The following is a 20,509-nucleotide window of genomic DNA, read 5'->3' as shown; positions in this document are numbered from 1 at the left end:
TTGAAAACCTCTAACCTCAAGGTTAGGTTTGCATTTTGTTTTAAGTCCACTTTATCTGGGTGGCCACGATAAAATTGAAGTATAATTCCCGGTTTTCAAGGTGAAATTTCCAAAAATTCAAGGGTACAAGCAAATGTTTTCTCCATTTCAATCTTACATATTACCACCTCTCACCACCCCCACACAAATATATTAACAATGTAAAGGTTCTATATGATTCCAATGTATCCAAAAATCTAATTAAATTAAACTGTATATGTATTCAAAATATTTCATTTAAGGTGAGGAGCTTAGATCTGCCATTTCAGATACTCAGACTCGAAACATATCTACAACTCACAAATGTTACGGGATATGCTAATCTACGAAAATTAGTTAATTGTATAATAATTTTAAGCTCAAATTTACCTAATCAACTTCAAGATTATCTTGTAATAATCTTTCATCTGTCAGATAGATTGTTCTGCAAAGGACACTAACAAAGTAAAGAATTCTGTTTTATTTTTCCACACAGTTTTCTCTTCCTTCCTCGATAAAAATAATGCCTAAACTGTGAGAAACTTGTCTGAGAGCATTTATAAATATGGAAATTCAATGAGATTTGGATAAATAAAAGTTGCAATTTTTCACGTCTACGGAGAAAAATTTACGCAGAATTCCCAGAGTCAAAAATTCACACACAATTCCCAGAATTCAAGGAATTCCTGGTGAGTAGCCACCCTGTTTATGCACAGAAAGGCTAATTTGGGCTGGACCCACAGTTTAAAGTTGGATCCAAACCACTATGTGCTTCCACTGGGTATCGAACCTTGGACCCCTTGATTACAAGACAACGACACTACCACTGTGCAATCATGGAGGCTGGTTACGAAGGTGGGATCGATAACTGATGGTTTGTGAGCAAGCAATATGTTGCCTGTTGCGTGTTGCTTCAGTCTGAAAATTTTCCAAATCAGACCAACCATGTCAAGTCTTAGTACGTTTATTTTCACGAAGTGATGTGAGTAATTTATTTTCTACTCACTTTTCCCTTCCGTATACTGAGGATGGTGGTTTGAAGTTTGCTGTAAGCAGAGTTCCTACTGATCTGCAAAAGTCTGAGAATATTAATCAGTGTTTGGAAAAACTCTATTATTATCAGGAAGAGTTGTAGAAAGTGGTGCAGGAACTGGTTGAACAGTATATCCTCCCTATCCGCAGGTATTGCACATGCTGGAGCCTCCGTTGACCTATCGATTTTTTCAGGAAAGTCACTTTTTAAGAGTAACAGTTCTTTCTGCAAAGTACAAGGGTCGTTCAAGGTTGACCGGGATTTTCGTACGTAAAAAATCGATGAATAGCCGGATCATGATGAAACGTGCGGGTGACGTAATGTATTCCTTCGCGAGTAACTAGCGCCCGGCATGACGTATTTCGCCATGCGCAGCAGTTGCATCGAACATGGCGGCAAGCAGTGTGTATGTGGCTGTGGAGCAGCGGTGTGTAATCAAATTTCTCGTGAAGGAGAAAGTGAAACCAGCTGAGATTTTCAGAGGATTGCAAGCACAGTATGGTGAACAAACGATGTCGCGGACAAGAGTATATGAATGGTGTGAGCAGTTTCGCGGTGGACGGGAGCTGGTGACAAATGGACACATTTGCCCTACTGCAGTCACACCAGTGAATATCGCACGTGTTGAGCAAATGATTCTTGAGCACCGGCGAGTAACAGTGCGGGATATTGCTGCCGAGGTGAATATCAGTGTCGGGAGTGTTGAGACAATCATTCATGACCACTTACGCTTCCGCAAAATCTGTGGGAGGTGGGTTCCCCGCCAGCTGACATTCGATCAGAAGTGGACACGCAGGACGGTCTGTGAACAGCTTCTGAATCGGTTCCGAGCAGAAGGTGATGAATTGTTGCAATCCATCATCACGTGTGATGAAACATGGTTGCACAATTCAACCCCAGAGACCAAAAGACGCAGCATGGAGTGGCGGCATAAAGGTTCGCCGCTCCTCAAGAAAAGCAAAACGCAGCCGTCCGCTGGAAAGATCATGGCAAGTGTCTTCTGGGACATGAAGGGCGTTATCCATGTGGATTTTCTGGAGAAAGGGGCACGATTAATGCCCAGAATTACTCCACATTGTTGATTGGTGCTGTACGAAAGTCCATTCGCAAGAAAAGACCTGGGATGTTGTCTGGAAATGTCATTCTTCTCCATGACAATGCCCGCCCTCACACGGCCAATGTGACAACAACAACTCTGGCCGACATGCGCTGGGAAGTTCTGCCCCATCCCCCCTACAGTCCGGATTTAGCCCCCAGAGATTATCATTTGTTTGCACCCCTTAAAGACCATCTGGGAGGGAAGAAATTCACGACAGACGAAGCACTGCGGAGCGATATCCTCCAGTGGCTACGACAACAACCAAGTTCTTTCTACGCCAAAGGAATTCGGGAGCTGCCAGAACGATGGCAACGGTGCCTCGGCGTGCACGGAGAATACTTTGAAAAACTGACATAGTTTGGTGTTTCTTCTGCTACCTATTTCCTCTGCAGAAATAAAAGTCCCGGTCAACCTTGAACGACCCGTGTAATTAAGATACTTTATTCTACATAAGATTTAACGTGTGTGTTTCGTGCAAGAAGGTTATTTTTTAATTTCACTGGTGACCACAAAAAAATTGATAGTAATTTTCATTAAATTATAATGAACCTACCCTATTTTTACTATAAAAATATAGAGCCAAAAGAATTCTCGAAGTAAATCCATGTACTTAAAAAATGAAGATTAACCTTTTACTTCTTTTGAAGAACCATAATTTTGCTATTTCCTGTTGAGTCAATAATGTGTCATGCGCAGGAAGTTTGACGAAGGGTATAAATTCAAGGTGATAATAGTCGAACATTCTGCTTGAAATTTTAAAGATAATGATCGTCTAATCTTTCAGATGAGCATTTCATTCAAGATAATGCAAGAATCTGGCTGTAGAAAATTTCCTTCCATTAGAAAACTAGAAGACAAAGAAAAGTAACCGTAATACTATACTCTGTCTCGGAAATCCCTCGAGCAAGCAAATGAAAGCAAGTATCTGCGCAAGTAATGACTGAAGATGACTCCACTAATGACCAAGCGTGAGGGCAGTTCCTAGTCTTTGCAGCATCGTGTATTGCTTCGCTCCACCCACTCCACCCAAAGCATTTATGCACATCCTTGCTCCAGAGATTTCCAGCATAGAGTATAACTCTTTAATTTAATTAGAAGTTACTTGAAAAAGTAACCAAAGTAACTTCTTACTCCCAAACATTGATAATAACTATCACTGTGTTGTTCCACATTGACACAATGTTCTGTTACCAGTTGGTATTAATTGAAATGTCCTTATTAAAAGTGCTGCTTATTTCCGCATTTCTTCAGAATTGCCTTTTCCTTATTTGAAATTAGTTCTCATATTTTTTTCATTTTTACTTTGTTTTAACCAGTATGCATATCATCGTTTTTCTCTTGTAGGTTCTAAAAGATTAAGTGCCTCAGACTCGTTATATGATCTGAGCATAAGTGCCAAAAAACCCAAAGCTTTTGGAAGCTGGGACCTTGACTGCTCGCCAAGGATAACCCCTCCAGGAACTCCTCCTCCACCCTATGGGGGAAGCAGCTCATCGGTTGAAGGGGGAGAAAACACACCAACCAAATGCGAGGAGGAAACGCCAAACCAGGAGGAGGTTTGTGTTCCATATACTTAAAAGTTTGTTTTGCTTGAAACTGCTTTTTCTGTGTTGGCTCGAATATTTTACCTTTAAAAGGAAACATCCCATCTCAGTCAACTTTATACTAAGGGATTCTGTATGTGTTAACCTTTAAACTTAACATTTTTTTGTAAAAATGTAATTTTCTCATAGTTTCTTCTTGTTCTACATGTTCAAACATAGGGCCCTGCAGGAACATGCCGTTATAGCCTCATTTATTTTGAATAAAACAAGATGTGGCATAACTTACACAACATTCCATCATTTCACTAAGTAACTGAAGTCCAGTTTCGGCATGTGCTTACTTTTGAGTTACTCAAGCTTCTGCCCATCAAGGGACTTTTGAGGAGCTAGGACGAGAACAGTCCAAGTTTAAACATGTGAATGTAAGTTGGGTTAAATAGGGTTAAAGTATAGTGTTTTTCAAAAGTTGTGCAACCCAAACTTCGAAAATTTATATCACGAAAACCGTAAGAGATATTTACACTGGGTTTGTTGCAATATACAACCTCCTTCGTTGAGATATTTTTCAATGCCTAACATTATAAGTTTACTACATACAGAAAATTAAATAAATAAATAACTGGCAGAAGCTAGCATTAATATTTTTCCAGAAATGCACTTTTGAGTGAGAGAACTATGTAAGAAATTATCGGCGAGTCATAATCAGACATCTGATGACTGATGCCATGTCAATCTGTCATTTGCATCTAATAATGATCGTGTGCAGCATTTGTTGGTTTTATGACTGACGATTTTATGGGTTGAGTAAAAAAGTGCTTTTTTTGTAACACATCTCCCTAGCTGGCAATACTAGCAGGTCAAATTTTGTCACCAGATGCATGCAACATGTGCTTAAGTATTGTCCATACATTTACGTAAAAAATCAAAATCTTAATTTTGCGCTGAAATTTTACTTCTAAGTGTAAATTTCTACGCACCTCGGAACTGTTCCATTCCAACACAGCTGACGGAAGCTTGTTACGAAATGGTAAGGGTGAGTCATAAATGTGGCTACTACACATCCCGATTTTTCATTAAGGCTTTGTGTTTCTTTTAATCCTCATGTCTACTTTTTTATTATTATTACAATTTGAACATTAAGCTAAATCACTAAAATAATCATGTAGGCTATCACTGGGTTAATAAATTTATGCTATCATTTATCCAAATAAAAGCAATTACAATATTTTATAAACATTGTTAATTTGCTGAAAACATCTGAGTATTGATCTTCAACAGTAAATACCAACTCTTTTGTGGGATCATTTGTTGGTGTTTAATATTGTTGATTGTTGTCAATCATTTTTTAAAAATAATCCTTTCATGAAAAAACTCGTGCAAAAATGCCATAGTTTCGTTGGAGGTATGGCAGGTAGCACCATCTTGCTGAAACCAGCAATCACGTTCATCCTCTGGAAGCAGGGAAATAAATTGAGTGATGGATGATATCTTCGGTGTACAACACCATCCACTTTCGCTGCACTCAAAGAGAATGGGACCCACAATACATTGTTGAGATACAGTACACCATACTCGTAGTATCTGTGGATGGAGCGGTTCCTTGTGGAATTCATGATGATTTTTAGAAGACCATATTCTGCTGTTTTTGGCTGTTTATGTCACTATTCAAATGGAACCGAGCTTCATCAGTGAAAAACATGGAGTCATGAATTCGGATGCCATTTTCTTTGATGAGAAATCGAAACCACCTGCAGTACTTCAAGCGTTTATTCTTATCAAGGTGTTTAAGTTATTGAACAGCGTGAACATGATATACACTTGCGTGCAAAGAAATAGACCCACCTCACACTTTTGACATAAAATGTTTATTTGTTCTTACTTTTCCTTCCAGCTGTTTGGAGACACATAAAATGTTTACTTTTTCTTCCAACCGTTTGGAGGCGCTAGTGAACTCTGCATTCGCCTATCCAAATGGAAGCATCTAATCCTACTTATATGTAGATAAAGTTCAGTAATATACCGTATTTACGCGTGTATAATGCGCACTTTTTTCCAAAATTTTTGCCTTTCAAAACTGTGGTGCGTATTATGCACGGAATAATTCGGACAGCTAAAATTAAATCACGCATTTTTTTTTCACTATGTCACTCCGTATAACATGTATATATCTACAGATTGCCTTTCTTTAGCAATAATAATTTTAAAAAAATAACTTTTTAATGCGAAATGGCCGTTTTCCATGAGTTGTCACTTAGTAATGGAAAGTTTTGCAACATCGAGAAAAGCAGCACCCGTTCTGGCGGCATTCAAGCACGCACCTCCCGTCACACTGGAGACGTATCAAGCGGTATTTTTCGCGGGAGAAATAACTTCCACAAAAATTGTTTTCGCCTTAGACATGGTCATGAACAGAGATCGGGCGAAAAATACGTTTTTTGCACTCATTCCCTTCAGAAGCAATCTACCGCTCGCAAGTGGGTCTGATCTAAAAATAAACACCAGACCACGCTTCAGTTATATCCAATAGCACTTGACCTCTGCCCTCCCCTCCCCCAAGCGTACCAATGTTACCCGCAGCCGACGGCTGCTAGCCAACATGCCAGGCTTGTTTTGCCATTGTGATTTCGTTTGCTCTTGGATACATGAGAAGAGATCGAATATGCTTGGATGCTATTTTAAATCGACTTTGTAGCGTACAACTTCCGGTAATCGCTTTCATTCAAAACATATTCTTTGTTCCCTGTAACACTTCATAAAGAAGTGAAACTGTTATAGATAATCAAAGCCACATAGGCCACCTAAAGATCGTCAACACTCTTAATGCATGTTCATCCAGGTTTCCGCAAAAGTTCACTTCGATCTTACTTGCATCATAACTCCCGTTTACCACTTTCTACATTTTCATGACTGTGCCGATGTCCTAATATTTGCCAAAAGTGTTCCGTTGGCAGAGTGACTTCTCCCTCTTTTCTTCTCAGCAAACGTTAAAGGGGGGGGGGGGGGGCAATGCCGATTGTCTTCTTGCTCGTGTGTGCACACAGGCTGATTACAGGCAAGGGTGGAAGTGGACCGCTCTTTCTTTCCTTTGACTTCTAAAATGGTCAACCAGTTCTGGATGCATTCTTGAAAACGAACAAAAACCATAGGACAAGTATAAAAAAATGACCCCCTACCCAGCTTTCTCCGCCACTGGTCTGCACGGCAATGTAATAATTGCAGAATTCAGGTCTTATTTTTTTCTTTTTTTAATGCTATTGTATTGAAATATTGCCCGTATTATTGTCTGTTGCAAGGTAAAATATAAAGAAAGGGTTTATTCTTTCTTCTTCACACAGCTGATAAAAGTTCAGCCTTCGACAGTTGCATTATCTTTGAAATACGGAGGATTTTCCCTGACCACTTGTTGTTCGAACTTCCAGCTGGTCGCCTTGTTTTTACGCTGCAACTGGCGCCGGTGTTTTGTCTAGCGTCTGCGAAGTTGTCGCTTGTGGATAACAGCAATGACTCATCCAGCGCGAAGGCAAGTCATTGTTTTGTATCTCGCAAAGCTGTTTTGATTTGACGATAACGAAATTCGATCTTCAGAAAGAAAAAGAAGAGTTAAAACAACTTCGTGTTCTGCACCTTTATCTTCAGAACCTCAATGTGTAAGCTGCGAACGATTTTTAAAAAAAAATGCTCAATGTATAAGCTGACACCGATTATCGTCGATTAACGTGAGAGTAAATAAAGATCTCCCATTTTGATATCTGAAAATGCGCAGGTTTCATAAAGCTTGTTTTGAGTTAATTTTATGCTTTTGGGCTAATCGGGACTAAATATACAGTTTCACTTTAGTGAAATCTAATTCCAAACCAAAATGATTATCGAGTGCGACACTGTTCAATGTGTCTTAGAATACGCATTGGGTGCAAATAGATCGCAAGTTGCCCGTTTCCTTTTTCACGCTGGCTTACAATGCAAGTCGAGGAAGAGGAAGGACTGCTCCCTGGAATGGGGGAGGGGGTGAATTAGAAGTTGGTCGAAGGAAGGAAAACGTGACATTTTTACGACGTATTTTACACAGCCGAACCAAAACGAAATTTACAGCCCTTTTTTTTTGTGCCTAGAAAGGTGAGATCTTCCGAGATATCGTATCTTACCAGTTCATCTTGTAACAGACAATGCTCTAGTAGATCCGTATTAAATCCAACATTCATTCTGCCCGATTATCTCCAAATAATCGTTTTTGGTGCAAATTCCAATAACAACCCCTTTGAAATAACTACCTTTTTCCTGGGAAGTATGAAAGGTCGTTGTATCGAGAGTTGACTGTAACAAATATGAAGGTAAAATAATTACGTCAACACTTACCAAATAGAAATAATTACTGTATATTTACTGCGCTATTGCGGCTTGACTCACGTAAATAAATAAATAACGTTTACACTTAATTTCGTCATTCACTCCCAGTTACTAATACAAGAAGTCTGAAATGTCCTCACTTCCATCCATCTTGTTCGATATTCCCGTTACCTCAAAACTTTTGATCATCATTTCAAGGGAGATGGAGTTCTATGCCTCACGAACCCATTCAAAAACAATCGGCAGCGACGCACGTTTCACCCATAGGTTTCACCCTCCCGCTTAATGCGAGTTCATGCTGCCTTGATGTCATCCATCTATTATAAGCATCACGCACTGCGACCTTGAACGGGTGGTTGATAACTTTGCTCCCTCCTCTCCTATGAAAAGCCCAACATCTGGAAGTTCAAGGTCGCGTGGTGAATGCATCAGCTACGAAAGCAAGGAAAAGATCGTTTTTATGATCTACTGATCAATTTTAAATGAAATACGTAAATGTTAGTCCGACGCTAAGAAAGTCATTTCTGGAACCTGAATTGTACTGCGCATTATATAAGAGATATTTTTTTTGTTGCTTTTCCCCATCAAAAACGAGGGTGCGTATTATACACGCACGCGCATTATACACGCGTAAATACGGTATACGTATTCTGACAGGTAAAAAAAATCGCTGTCAGAATTGATTTTTTGAGAACTTTCTACATCAACTTTTACATTATTTGCTATCAGAATTTTATCAGTGTGTTATTTTGTGCATAAGTTTATTTGTGTTGTTTTGTAAAATGCACACAACATTGGAATTAGCTGCACAAGCGGTTGCTTTAATCCAAAGTGGGCTTAGTCAGAGAGATGTGGCACGACAGCAGTTCGAAGGGTATGCCAAGGTTATGATGAGACTGATTCCTTTCGCTGGCGGCCAGGAACAGGGAGAAGGCGTTCTACAACTGTAAGACATGACCGCTTTATTGTGTCAACAATGCTAAGAAACCATCGATTTAATGCAGTTCAAGTGCAACAACAGCTACGTGAGGTTAGAGGTGTAGTTATTAGTCAGTGGACAATAAGACGTAGGCTACAGGAAGGGAACCTGACCCTTCGAAAAGCTGCAACTGGTTCAAAACTAACTCCGGCTCATCGTCGAGCTCTCCTTCGGTTCGCACAATATCATCAGAACTGGCCATTGGCGCAATGGAGGTCTGTTCTATTATCCGATGAGACCAGGATTTGTCTCTATGGCAACGACAGGAGAAAAAAGAGTTTACTGGCAACCCAACAAGAGATTTGCTGAATGCTGCATTGAAGAGTGAACCAGTTATAATGGTGGTTCATGCATATTCTGGGGTGCAGTTTCTATGGAAGCACGAACTGATATTGTTGTGATCGCTAGGGAGGGCCATGGTCGGCAGAGAAGGGGTTTGACAGCCCATCGATACGTTGAAGAGATTCTGGGAGATTCTGGGAGAACATGTTGTGCCTGATGTTAGTTTTATCGGAGAAAATTTTACTTTTATGCACGACAATGCAAAGCCCCACACGGCAAATATCTTTCGTGAGTACATTGCAGAGGTTGGTTTTCGAGTTATGGAGTGGCCAGTATGCAGTCCCAACCTAAACCCCATTGAATATTTGTGGGACGAGCCAAAAAAAAAAAAGAGTTCGAGCCAGAGTTCCTGCCCCTACTTTGATCCCGGAACTTCATCATGTTGTGGTAGAAGACGAGTGGCTTAATATCCCACAGGGAAGAATATTAAATTTGATTCAGTCTATGCCTAATCGTATGTGGGCTGTTATAAGAGCAAGGGGAGGCCACACAAGTTATTAGAAATTAACAATTCGTAACAGATTGTTTACAAAACCTTCCAGGAAGAAATAAGCAAAAGGAATAGAAACACCCCTTTTTGAGAGAATAGACTTTCCCAAAGACAAAGGAAAATAAGCACTCTTGAATTTCGGTGCGTAGTTGTTGCAGCAGTGTTTGTTTGAGTGTTAAGGCCTCGTTACTTCGTGTGTTGGCTGCATAAGTTTACATGCAGGAGTTTGTGTGGAGATTTTGACGAATAGGTAGTCGCGCAAGTAACTGCTTGTGGACATTTTTGGTCGTTTGTGAGTGGTCAGCGGAAGTGAGAAAACTTCATTGGACTCTTGTAAAGTGAGTTCGCAAAGACTTAACAGTGTGGATGGAACCTGTGTTCTCTGAATCATCATAGTAATAATTATGGAATCGGCTCAGCCAGTGCAAACCCAGATTGATATTCTTGACTGTCCGCGGAGGCTGAAATCGTCAGTCGCAGCGAAGCACCCCATGGTCGATCGTGAAACCGAGGTTGCAGAGAGGGAATTTCTCCAGCGACAGGACACCGAGGATCGTCTGGAAAAGAAGACTGAACAACTAGGATTTTATTGAAGTGTCCCCTAGTGTCGAGAGCTCTCGTGTTATAATACCCACAAGCTTGACTGTTTGATGAAAAATCCCACTAAAGTTTGAAAAGCGCTAATTCTTTCTAAAAGCCATCAAGGTAATTGTAAGTAAAAATGTTAATTTTGTTGTTTTTATAAATATATGAGAGAGTGATTTTTATCTTATATTTCTTTTACCAAGATTATCTAAAGTACTGGTGTCAACTCCTGTATTGGGGTTACTCATGTAAACCAAGAACCACCAGCGAATCAGTGTGAACCTTTAAATTTCTGTGAAGTTATTTCTTAGATTTCTTCCGTAATTAAAAGTATGGATAAATAACCTGTTATTGTTTTCTTTCATAAATTAAAATTATAGTAATACTAGATATTAGTTTCTCTTGATCAAACTGTAATTAGAAGCAAAGCTAAGAATAATAAACGAAAATCACATTTTATCATTATCAATTGTTACCATACGTTATTGATTAAGTTCTTGAAAACTCAGTAGTAGTATAGTTTGGCCGCTTGACCAACTTTAAGTGAGCTGCAGTGTTGCCAACCCACCCCAAGAAAATTTCACCATGTGATATTTTACAGGCGATGCTAACCTACAAATATGAGTTGGCAACACTGACTAGTTGCTTCACAAACCTTTTGTTTTTTAAAAATTTTGCCATATGATATTTCAGAGGCGAAGCTAACCTACAAATAGGAGTTGACAGCGTAGCCTTCTAAGATGATAAGTATGCAGTAAGATGAAGAAGAGTTGGTGATGCTAACTGGCAATAGTGGTGGTGGTGCAGTGTTAATGCTTCCCCCCCTTTCCCCCCTTTCTCCCCTCCCCCCTCTATTTTTTTCTAGCATACTGATCTATTGCATGGTAACCAAACCTCTTAAGCAATATTGGGAGGCAGACTCTTGTAACGCCACGGGTCCTCCACATGTATGTATGTATGTAATGCGATTTGGGTGGGGAAGGGGGCCAAATTTTGAACTTTAGAAACTATAGAAAACACAAAAAATATGTGTACATAATTCTATTTAAGTTTTTCTACCAAACAATCTTTTTCTAACCCTCAGTCCTCTTGGCGTATGAAGTATAAATCATAATTTCAGAAAACAGAGTTATTTTCGGTCGCCATTTTTGAAATCAAACCATAAGCATTATTTATGTTTATACTATTCGTCGAGCAATAGCAGATAAAACAAGAATCGTTTTCCTACAACCCATAGTTTATGAATTACAAAACATCTTAGAAATTACATCTTGAATTTTTAATCCAAAATACCTCTGAAACAGCAAGCACTAGTCATCATCCCTCCAATAGGTTGTAGAGTACTTCTAATTTCTTATCGAATGCTATTAAAATTTTCGAATTAGGGTAAAAACTAAGCCAGCAAATTAAGTTTCTCAAAAAATAAAAAATTGTCTGTATTTCCGAAACTTGAGGGGGTAGAATCGATTTTATTTGCTAGTCCAATAGTTCTCGTCGAATCCTATCCAACAAACCTAAAATCATCATGCTAGCTCAATTAGGAGCCAAGAAAATCAATGTCTTGGAAAACGTCTTAAGATATTTGTCTTAAGAAAATTTTCTTGACAGACCGGAAGTAACATCTTGACAAACCGGAAGTCAACTTTCTTAAAGATTAAGATATTTGTCTTAAGACGTTTTCCAAGACATTGATTTTCTTGGCTCCTATGGGACCTAGAACCATGTGATTTTGGTTTATGTGTATACTATTGTTTTTCCTACATATTCACTCACCTTACAACCCACCCGAACAAAAAATAAAATTCACCCCTGAGCGCATGCGCACATGTATAAATTTAAATATAAATGAGAAGCTACGCTCGATATTAAAAAAAAATATATCACTTTTCTTCTTCTCTCTGGCCAAGATTGCAAATAATTGCAGGAATAATACCATAATATTTTAGACTGTAGGTCCAGGTCCCGAGCCAGACAACATATTTGCACTACAACACAAATAAAAAAATTCATATCTGTGCATATGGGAAGTCCAATACATAGTTGGCAATGTGGGCAATGTGTGATGTGATCAGCACCAAATATTTAATTTATATGTATGTATATTTAAGTTCCGTGTTGCAATCATGAAATTAAATTTTAATTTACTTTTTATATCCATCTCTCGCTCTCAATCTATATAGCCTGTTCATATTTGGCACAGTCATTGCGAGTCGGCCATTTTGTTTACGTAGCAAAAAACAAAATTTCAAGCCATTTTTTGCGAATGCTCGCTGTGACCATAAGCATAATTGGATATAGTTGCCATTAATTAGGGGATTTTATTTAATTTTAAGTTTAATATTAATAAGCATGCATAAAAACTAAATATTTTAAATAATAAGATTCGAATCACTATGTACTTCCACTAGATATCAAACACACGCAACTCTTCGATTACACCCTCCATTTTCTTGCCTTTCTCTAACAATTTAACATATTTTCGACCTTTTATTATTATTTTTGAAATATGCCCCGCACACATATTTCCTACCAACAACGGCACACAGAAGAGAAAAATATTCCATCTACCCACATACTGAAAAAGCAATATACAACTAGTTTTTTTTAAGAATTCACGATTAACATTTTGCTCACAAATTCTTAAAAAATAGTTATATTAAATTTTCAGCATGCTCCAAATATATATATAAAGCAGAGAGAGACATGAAACACCTTCTATATTCTCTCTTTTTGTATGTTTTTGTGAGTATATTTTCTTCCACAATACATAAGGGCTGTTTGGTTTTTCAGGAAGTTACCTCCCATCCACAATCCCTTACGTCTGTTTGGTTTTTCAGAATCGACTCACAAAACCAACGCCATATTTATGAATCAAAGCCAACCCATGCAAGCTAAGAAACAAAGTTACTCACTTTTGGAAATCCTGCTGAAATGTTCTTCACCGACGTTCAAAATGAAACAGAACTTTTCCACACTAGAGCTTTTAGTTTTATCCGTTTTTAGTGAGGTCAACAGTTGCCAAGGCTGATGTAAAAAAAACTGCTGTAACCTACCTGTATTGAAACATGAACAAACAAATTGTATACGTCAGTGAGGAATTCCATTGTTCAACTACTGAAAAACCCCAGGAAATAAACTTCCTCCGTCCAAGGCCTACCTATTGTTCAATCTGTTATTCGGTCAACATTGTTAGCACACAGAATGACGAAATTGTAGTTTCTAGATGTCCACAGAAAAATAATTTTCAAATACGATAACAGAGAGAGAGCACAGTCGCTTTTCGATACCAGAAACTAATTGCTACAATACAATAAGTATATATTTACAATTAATAGCAAAATATTAATATTTATTTTTCTTTATTAACAATATCTATGAATTTGTTTCGAACAAAATAACATGTTATAGAAACATTTCCAGCCGTAAGTTCAAAATTTGCCCCCCCCCCCCCAAATCGCATTACATACATACATACGTACATGTGGAAGATCCGTGGCGTTACAAGAGTCTGCCTCCCAATATTGCTTAAGAGGTTTGGTTAGCATGCAATAGATCAGTATGCTAGAAAAAAAACAGGAGGAGGGGGGAGAAAGGGGGGAAGCATTAACACTGCACCACCACCACTATTGCCAGTTAGCGTCACCAACTCTTCTTCATCTTACTGCATACTTATCATCTTAGAAGGCTATGCTGTCAACTCCTATTTGTAGGTTAGCTTCGCCTCTGAAATATCATATGGCAAAATTTTTAAAAAACAAAAGGTTTGTGAAGCAACTAGTCAGTGTTGCCAACTTATATTTGTAGGTTAGCATCACCTGTAAAATATCACATGGTGAAATTTTCTTGGGGTGGGTTGGCAACACTGCGGCTCACTTAAAGTTGGTCAAGCGGCCAAACTATACTACTCTCAGTTTTCTATGATTCTTAAATGGTGTTTTTTTTTTTCAAAGCATTACATTTTGAAAATTTTCACTTATCAGAATAAAGCAATGTTAATAAATTTAGGTTCACTTTAAGTGTTATTAAATGATCTTTCAAACAACATACTTCTTTTATTGTCTTATTTTCTTCTTATTTTTTTTCTGAAAAACATTTTATGTCAAAAGTGTGAGGTGGGTCTATTTCTTTGCATGCAAGTGTAGTTTTAGTTTAGGGTGGGTTTTTTGTCACAGCTCTATGAGCACTGGAAAGTGACCACTCCACTTGGGAAGCAAGTTTCCTCAGGTTTTTGGTTGGAGATTGTTCCAGGCATATGCACATCCCCCACTGCATCAGGGGTTAAAACTGGTGGGCAACCACTTCGTGTTTTGTCACATACACTTCCAGTTTCTCGAAATAGACGCACTAGTCGTAAAACAGTTGCTTTGAGAGGTACAGCAGAAGCAGGGTATTTTTCTTTGAAAACCTCTTGTACATGAGTGTAAGAATGAGTAGTAAAATACTCTTCAACAATGTACATGCGCTGCTCCAATAAATATGCCAAACTGAATCAACCAGACACTAGTGGTGAGGCGTGAGCGAAGAAAATTCAGGGTAACCTAGGATTCTCTCAAGAGTCCAATTTCGTTACAAAATCACGATTTGATTTTTCATGTAAATGTGTGGCCAATACTTAGGTACATGTTACCTGCGTATGGTGACAAAATTTCGACCTGCTAGTGTTTGTCCCAAAAATGGCACTTTTTTACTCAACCCATAAAATTGCCAGTCATAAATCCATCAAATGCTACACATGATCATTATTGGTTACAAATGACAGATTTACATAGCATCAGTCATCAGACATCTAATTATGACTCTCCGATAATTTCTTATATAGTTTTTTCACTCAAGAGTCCATTTCTGGAAAAATTTTAACGCTGCCTTCTGCCAGTTATTTATTTATTTAATTTTCTGTATGGAATAAATTGATAATGTTAAGCATTGAAAAATATCTGAATTGATGAGGCTTTGTAATGCAGCAAACCCAGTGTAAATATCTCTTTCGGTTTTCATTATATAAATTTTCAAAGTTTGGGTTAACTTTTGAAACATTCTGTAGAAGGTAGAAGGCAATGCAGTGTCTCCTGTCACTGCTTCCTACTCCATACTCCTACCACCAGCCAGAGATGGGAGTAGGAAGCAGTAACAGGGTACTTTGTATTGTGATTTACCTTCTATTTTAACCCAACTTCACAAGTTTAAAATGAGGACTGTTTTGGTTCTAATTCCTTGATGCCACATGATGTGGCAAATGCTAGAGTAACTCAAAAGTAAGTACAGTGAAACCCTGATTTTACGTTCTCTAGTTTTACATTTTCCCACATTATGCATTCAATCTTCATGGTTGGAGCTGAACATATTTTCAATTCATGATCAAAACTGTCTCCATATTGAAGGCTATACCATGAAAAATAGCGTGGGTTCTCTAAGGGTTCCTGTAATAATTTGTACCATCATTACACCCATCTGCAATTATTGCAGTTTTACTCTCACTGATTTGCCAATGCTACAGTAGACCACCCTACTTCTTTTGTTAATTTTTTTCACATACTTCTCACAGTCATATACTGATTTCTACTTGTCACAGTCATATGCTAATTTCAGCAATTCGTTAAATTATGGTAGATCTATTTTCGTTGGTTTCTGAAACATAAAACATCCTATGATCTTGATTCCTCGTATACAGTGTATAATTAATTGCAATTACATGTACACTTATTGCAGAATTTGTTTGGAACTCCACCTGAAACTTCCCCACTACAAGGCATTTTTGATTCGTTTGTGAGTGGCAACGGTGTTGTTCAGCAAGACATCATGTCAATGGAGGATGACGACATGTCGGACCAAGAACAGGTAAGCATACACTTGTTACCAGAGCCATCTATTTGTTGAGAATAAAACATTTTTTATTTTTTGTACAAACACTGACTTCATTTCAGGTTCAAATGGAGCATGTAGAATGAGAATTCAGTGTTGATATTGATAAATGTCCCATTTTTGAGACAGTTTTATTCAGAGAAAATAGTTTCCATGGAATAGAAGTACTGAGAAATACGGCAATGTTGTAGAGTCCCGAGTTCAAACCCACGTATAGAGTGGTATCGAGCGCAATGCAAGAGTGAAGCAGTGTCCGACTTCCCTTGTGTTGACTGCTCACTGCTCAGTGAAACATGGGCATCCTTTTGCAGTGAAGACTCAAGTGAGAGTGACAAGAACAATGACAAGTCAAGTGGTATCTGAATTAAAACACCGATTCTACCAGTAGTTTTTACATGGTATGTAGTGTTAATGAAGAAAAAAATGATAGATCTTTAATATCAGCCACACCCCATTTTTTCATCCAATTCTGAGTACGTAAAAGTGCATCTTGTATATGCATAAATTTACAAAATAATTGCATCTTTTAACTAAATATTACTTTGCGAGACCTAAAATTCTTGTTTTTTAACCAGGATTTTATATGTGTTTGTATGTTTATCATATTTTGATCTGCATGTGCATTTTTGTTGTGAATAATGTGGAAATTAATACCACTCTTACATTTTTTTTACAGGGACATGTAGAAGATTTTGGTCCCTTTAAAAGCTTGTCAAAACTCTGGGAGCATAATGCACATCTAGCAGTTTTTATGAATTATGTATTGTCAAACAGCGATCCATCAAGTTTAGTAAGTATATGTATATAATATTTTCTTCTTTTTACTCATCAAGAATAGTCTCCCTTCAATTTTCTTATCAGGAAACTTTCTCTTTTGTCATATTTTTTTCTTAATCAAGGATCTTCCTGCTTTCATAAATTATATTTCTGCCTTCAGTAAGTCATAATTTTTACTTTTCACGAGTACAAGTAACATCATTTTACCTAATCATCAGGTTAGGCTAGGTTTGATTCAGTTTGGTTCCTGTTTTGATTAATCATTTTTGATAGATCATGTTTTTTTTTTCTCTCCGTAATCTGTATCTTCTTCAATAAATTGTAGTTGATCCTTTGCTAAGTCACATTTGTTACTTAATTTGGGATTACCTTGCTTCAGTAAATCATATTTGATCCTTTGATTAGTCATATTTTTCTGTATCAGAATACTGTCCCTGATAAGTAATTTTCTACTTAATAGTGATTCTGCTTCGCAGTATTTTCTGTAAATTTTTTTTATAAAATTGTTTTATTCCCCAAGAAATTCAGGTTCTGAGAAAACATTGGTCACTGTGTACACCTCGCATGGTACTTTAATTCAAATCAGTATTTTTTAATGTGGGGTACAACTTTACAATGTGGATACAACTTATATTTGCCAGTAGCAATGAAAATATCATTCCCTTTCCCCTCAAAAAAGTGGTGCTTTCATAGATGACATTTTTGCTCAGTGCATGTGTGTTAGAAATACCTTAATTCAGAGTACATACATTAAGTAGAATATTCGTGAGAATATTTTTGTGTGACTGAAGATATTCTCTTTTAATTGCAGCTTTTCTATTTGGTGACGGACTTGTACAAGGAGGGCAACGCAAAGGAAATGAAGAAATGGGCATACGAGATCCATTCAAGTTTTCTGGTGCCTGGAGCTGTAAGTTTTCTGTTTTGTTTTCCTTTCTTAAAAAATAAGTTATGCAATGCAATTGCCACAAAAAAGGTATTTCTCTACAAGGATTGGGTAAAAAATAGTGGCAACATTGTAGTCATTTGTGATATATGTCAGTGGCTTTTGGAGTTCAATAACCAATGATGATTATCAGATGTGAAAATGAACAAAGTGTTGACAGTCATATGTGATTATGTGGAAGTGAACATCGCTTCAAACTGCACAAGCTCCCTAAAGACATGGTTACCAAAGTGGAGAAACGTCCATGCATAGAAATGAGATTGTATTAAGTCAACACACATGATTATTTTCATGTACTGTTGCGAAACATGTATCAATACATCATTGCCGTATTGATGGGCATAAGTCCTGTAAGGGCAGGGTAACTGTTCAGGGTGAATATTCTCAAGAGTTCCCACAAACCAGGAACTTAACTTAGACATGAAAAGACAATGATGGCCAAATCAAGAGATTATTTTTAAATCATTCAAAAACCTGGAAAAGTTGGAAAATTAAATACAGTGGAAACCTGATTTTACGTAATGAGATTTTACATTTTCCAACTTTTATATTTTGTACCTTTCTGGTCCCAGTGCAGCAAAACATTAAAAAATGTTCCTGGATTATTAATTTTCCTGCATTATTAGTTCTTTTGACATTCACTTTTACCTCCCTATTGGTTTCTGTTTGGAGATATTTCATATAAAATTGTTTGCAATGAAAGCATCACTTGCATCTGAGATGCCTCAAACAATAAAGGCACTGGGCTTCAGAATTAATAGCTTCCAACTGCATCAAGCAAGGAACACCAGTGATTTAATTTTTTTTTACTTTACATTTATTTGTAAAAAATATTTAATTAACATTATTCACTTGCCTAACAATCAAAGTTGAAGGCATAACATTTATTTTGTATTAGTACTTTATTCCTAGAGTGTTGTGGGAAAAAGCCTGGGAATTTGGTTATGCGAAATGAGTGGGAATTCTGATTTTACTTCATGATAATGCAAGGTGCCACACTGGTACCTCTTTCAAGAATCTGCTTCACCTCAACATGGGCCCCTTGCAATTACGATCTATTCCGAAGGTGAAATAGACTTTGTGACCAGATCGGAGCATATCTGGACTGTAGGGCAGTCACTGCAGGTAATCATCATGTTTGATGTCACTTGGAAGTGTGACACTGAAGGTTGTAGGCATGATGGGAGAATATATGTAAAGAACATAGGTAGTTCCAGTTTTGGCATTCAAGTCATGTGATAACTGAAGATATATTGCAACAATTTTTTTTTATTCAATCCTTGTATTTCTGTTTCTTGGCAGGATTTGAAAATAACCAATAAAAAATTCAAGTTCTGTATTGTGTGAACATATAGATGCATTCATTCCTTTGCAATATGTGTCATGTACATATATTTTTTAGACATGTATTACTTATGCAAGGTTTTTACTTTTTAAAATACTGTTTAAAGTTTTTGCAATTGAAACGAGTGTCTCAGTAAGGTTTCTGGAAAAATATTTCTTAAAAATAAACAAGATAGGCTTGCCAGTATCACATTTTGACTAAAGCATATCTTTGTTCTGTACATCCATTTATTTATTTGTTTATTTTTTGTTATAGCCACTGAGACTGAATAATGTAGATGAAAATGTGGCCAGGGAAGTGGATGAAGTACTTCAAAATGAATCGGACAAAGAGGAAATTCTCAGGAAGGTAATATGTTCTGAACATGAATATTTCATATGTAACATTACTTCATCAAACAGAGGCTCTGCCCATATCTGTTTTTTTTTTTTTTTTTGGCAGTATTCTTCATCTCCATACCCTACTTTCAAAAAACGTAAATTCTAAATATGCAATATCTTTTTCACTGCAGTCATCTTAAAACACACATTTATTAAGGAGGTCAATGAACCTTTCAAGTTCTTCAAGGACCATTTCTAATTTTATATTGGATCGGTAAAATATCGGTTATCGGTAGGGATGTGCCGAAGCCGATTACAGATGTATGAAAATCGGCCGAAATTGACACATCGGCATCGGAATCGGCAAAAATCCGATATTTAAACCGGTACAGATTATACTAGAGTTTTTACCTTCTAATAAGTTTTATATTCTAGTTTTGTAAGATTTATTGAAAATTTGGTTATCATTCGTCATTATTGTAGAGTTTTTGTAATAAAATTATTGCAAACTCATTCAGAGGATCAACCTAACTATAAATCGGAAATAAAACAGTACATTGCTGAACCAGGATCTGCTGTTGTATTGGAAATTCAAAAATTAATATTCAAACCTGAAGCAAGCCCTGAGAAAATACTTCGGCATTGCATTCCTGCTGCATCAGTATTCAGTGATTGAGTGTTCAGTGTTGCTGAACAGATTTGGGATAAGAGAAGAAAGAAGTAGGTTACTCCCTGAAGTGCTTCCAAATCTCGTGTTTCTGAAGTTGAATCTGGCAGAACAGGAATTCATTTTGCATTTCAAAGAAGTGCTTGTGTACTAATGTTTAA

At 37.3% G+C, this 20,509-nt stretch overlaps 1 protein-coding gene across 9 annotated transcripts in view; it reads left to right on the top strand.

The window, feature by feature from the left end:
• The window catches only part of RhoGEF2 (Rho guanine nucleotide exchange factor 2), a 291,915-nt gene that overhangs the window by 51,147 nt on the left and 220,259 nt on the right, over positions 1-20,509 (top strand). For all 9 annotated transcript variants that reach the window (XM_083111366.1, XM_083111359.1, XM_083111363.1 and 6 more), the window contains 5 exons: positions 3,495-3,706; positions 16,141-16,269; positions 16,970-17,083; positions 17,882-17,980; positions 19,617-19,709. In XM_083111366.1, coding sequence (XP_082967492.1) covers positions 3,495-3,706; positions 16,141-16,269; positions 16,970-17,083; positions 17,882-17,980; positions 19,617-19,709 — 647 coding nt within the window. The remainder of the gene's footprint in view (positions 1-3,494; positions 3,707-16,140; positions 16,270-16,969; positions 17,084-17,881; positions 17,981-19,616; positions 19,710-20,509) is intronic.

The sequence above is a fragment of the Lepisma saccharinum genome, chromosome 25, assembly GCF_977018435.1.
Source record: "Lepisma saccharinum chromosome 25, izLepSacc3.1, whole genome shotgun sequence".
Taxonomy (NCBI): domain Eukaryota; kingdom Metazoa; phylum Arthropoda; class Insecta; order Zygentoma; family Lepismatidae; genus Lepisma; species Lepisma saccharinum.
The sequence above is the reverse complement of the archived record's forward strand: the minus strand, read 5'-3'. Positions and strand labels throughout refer to the sequence as shown.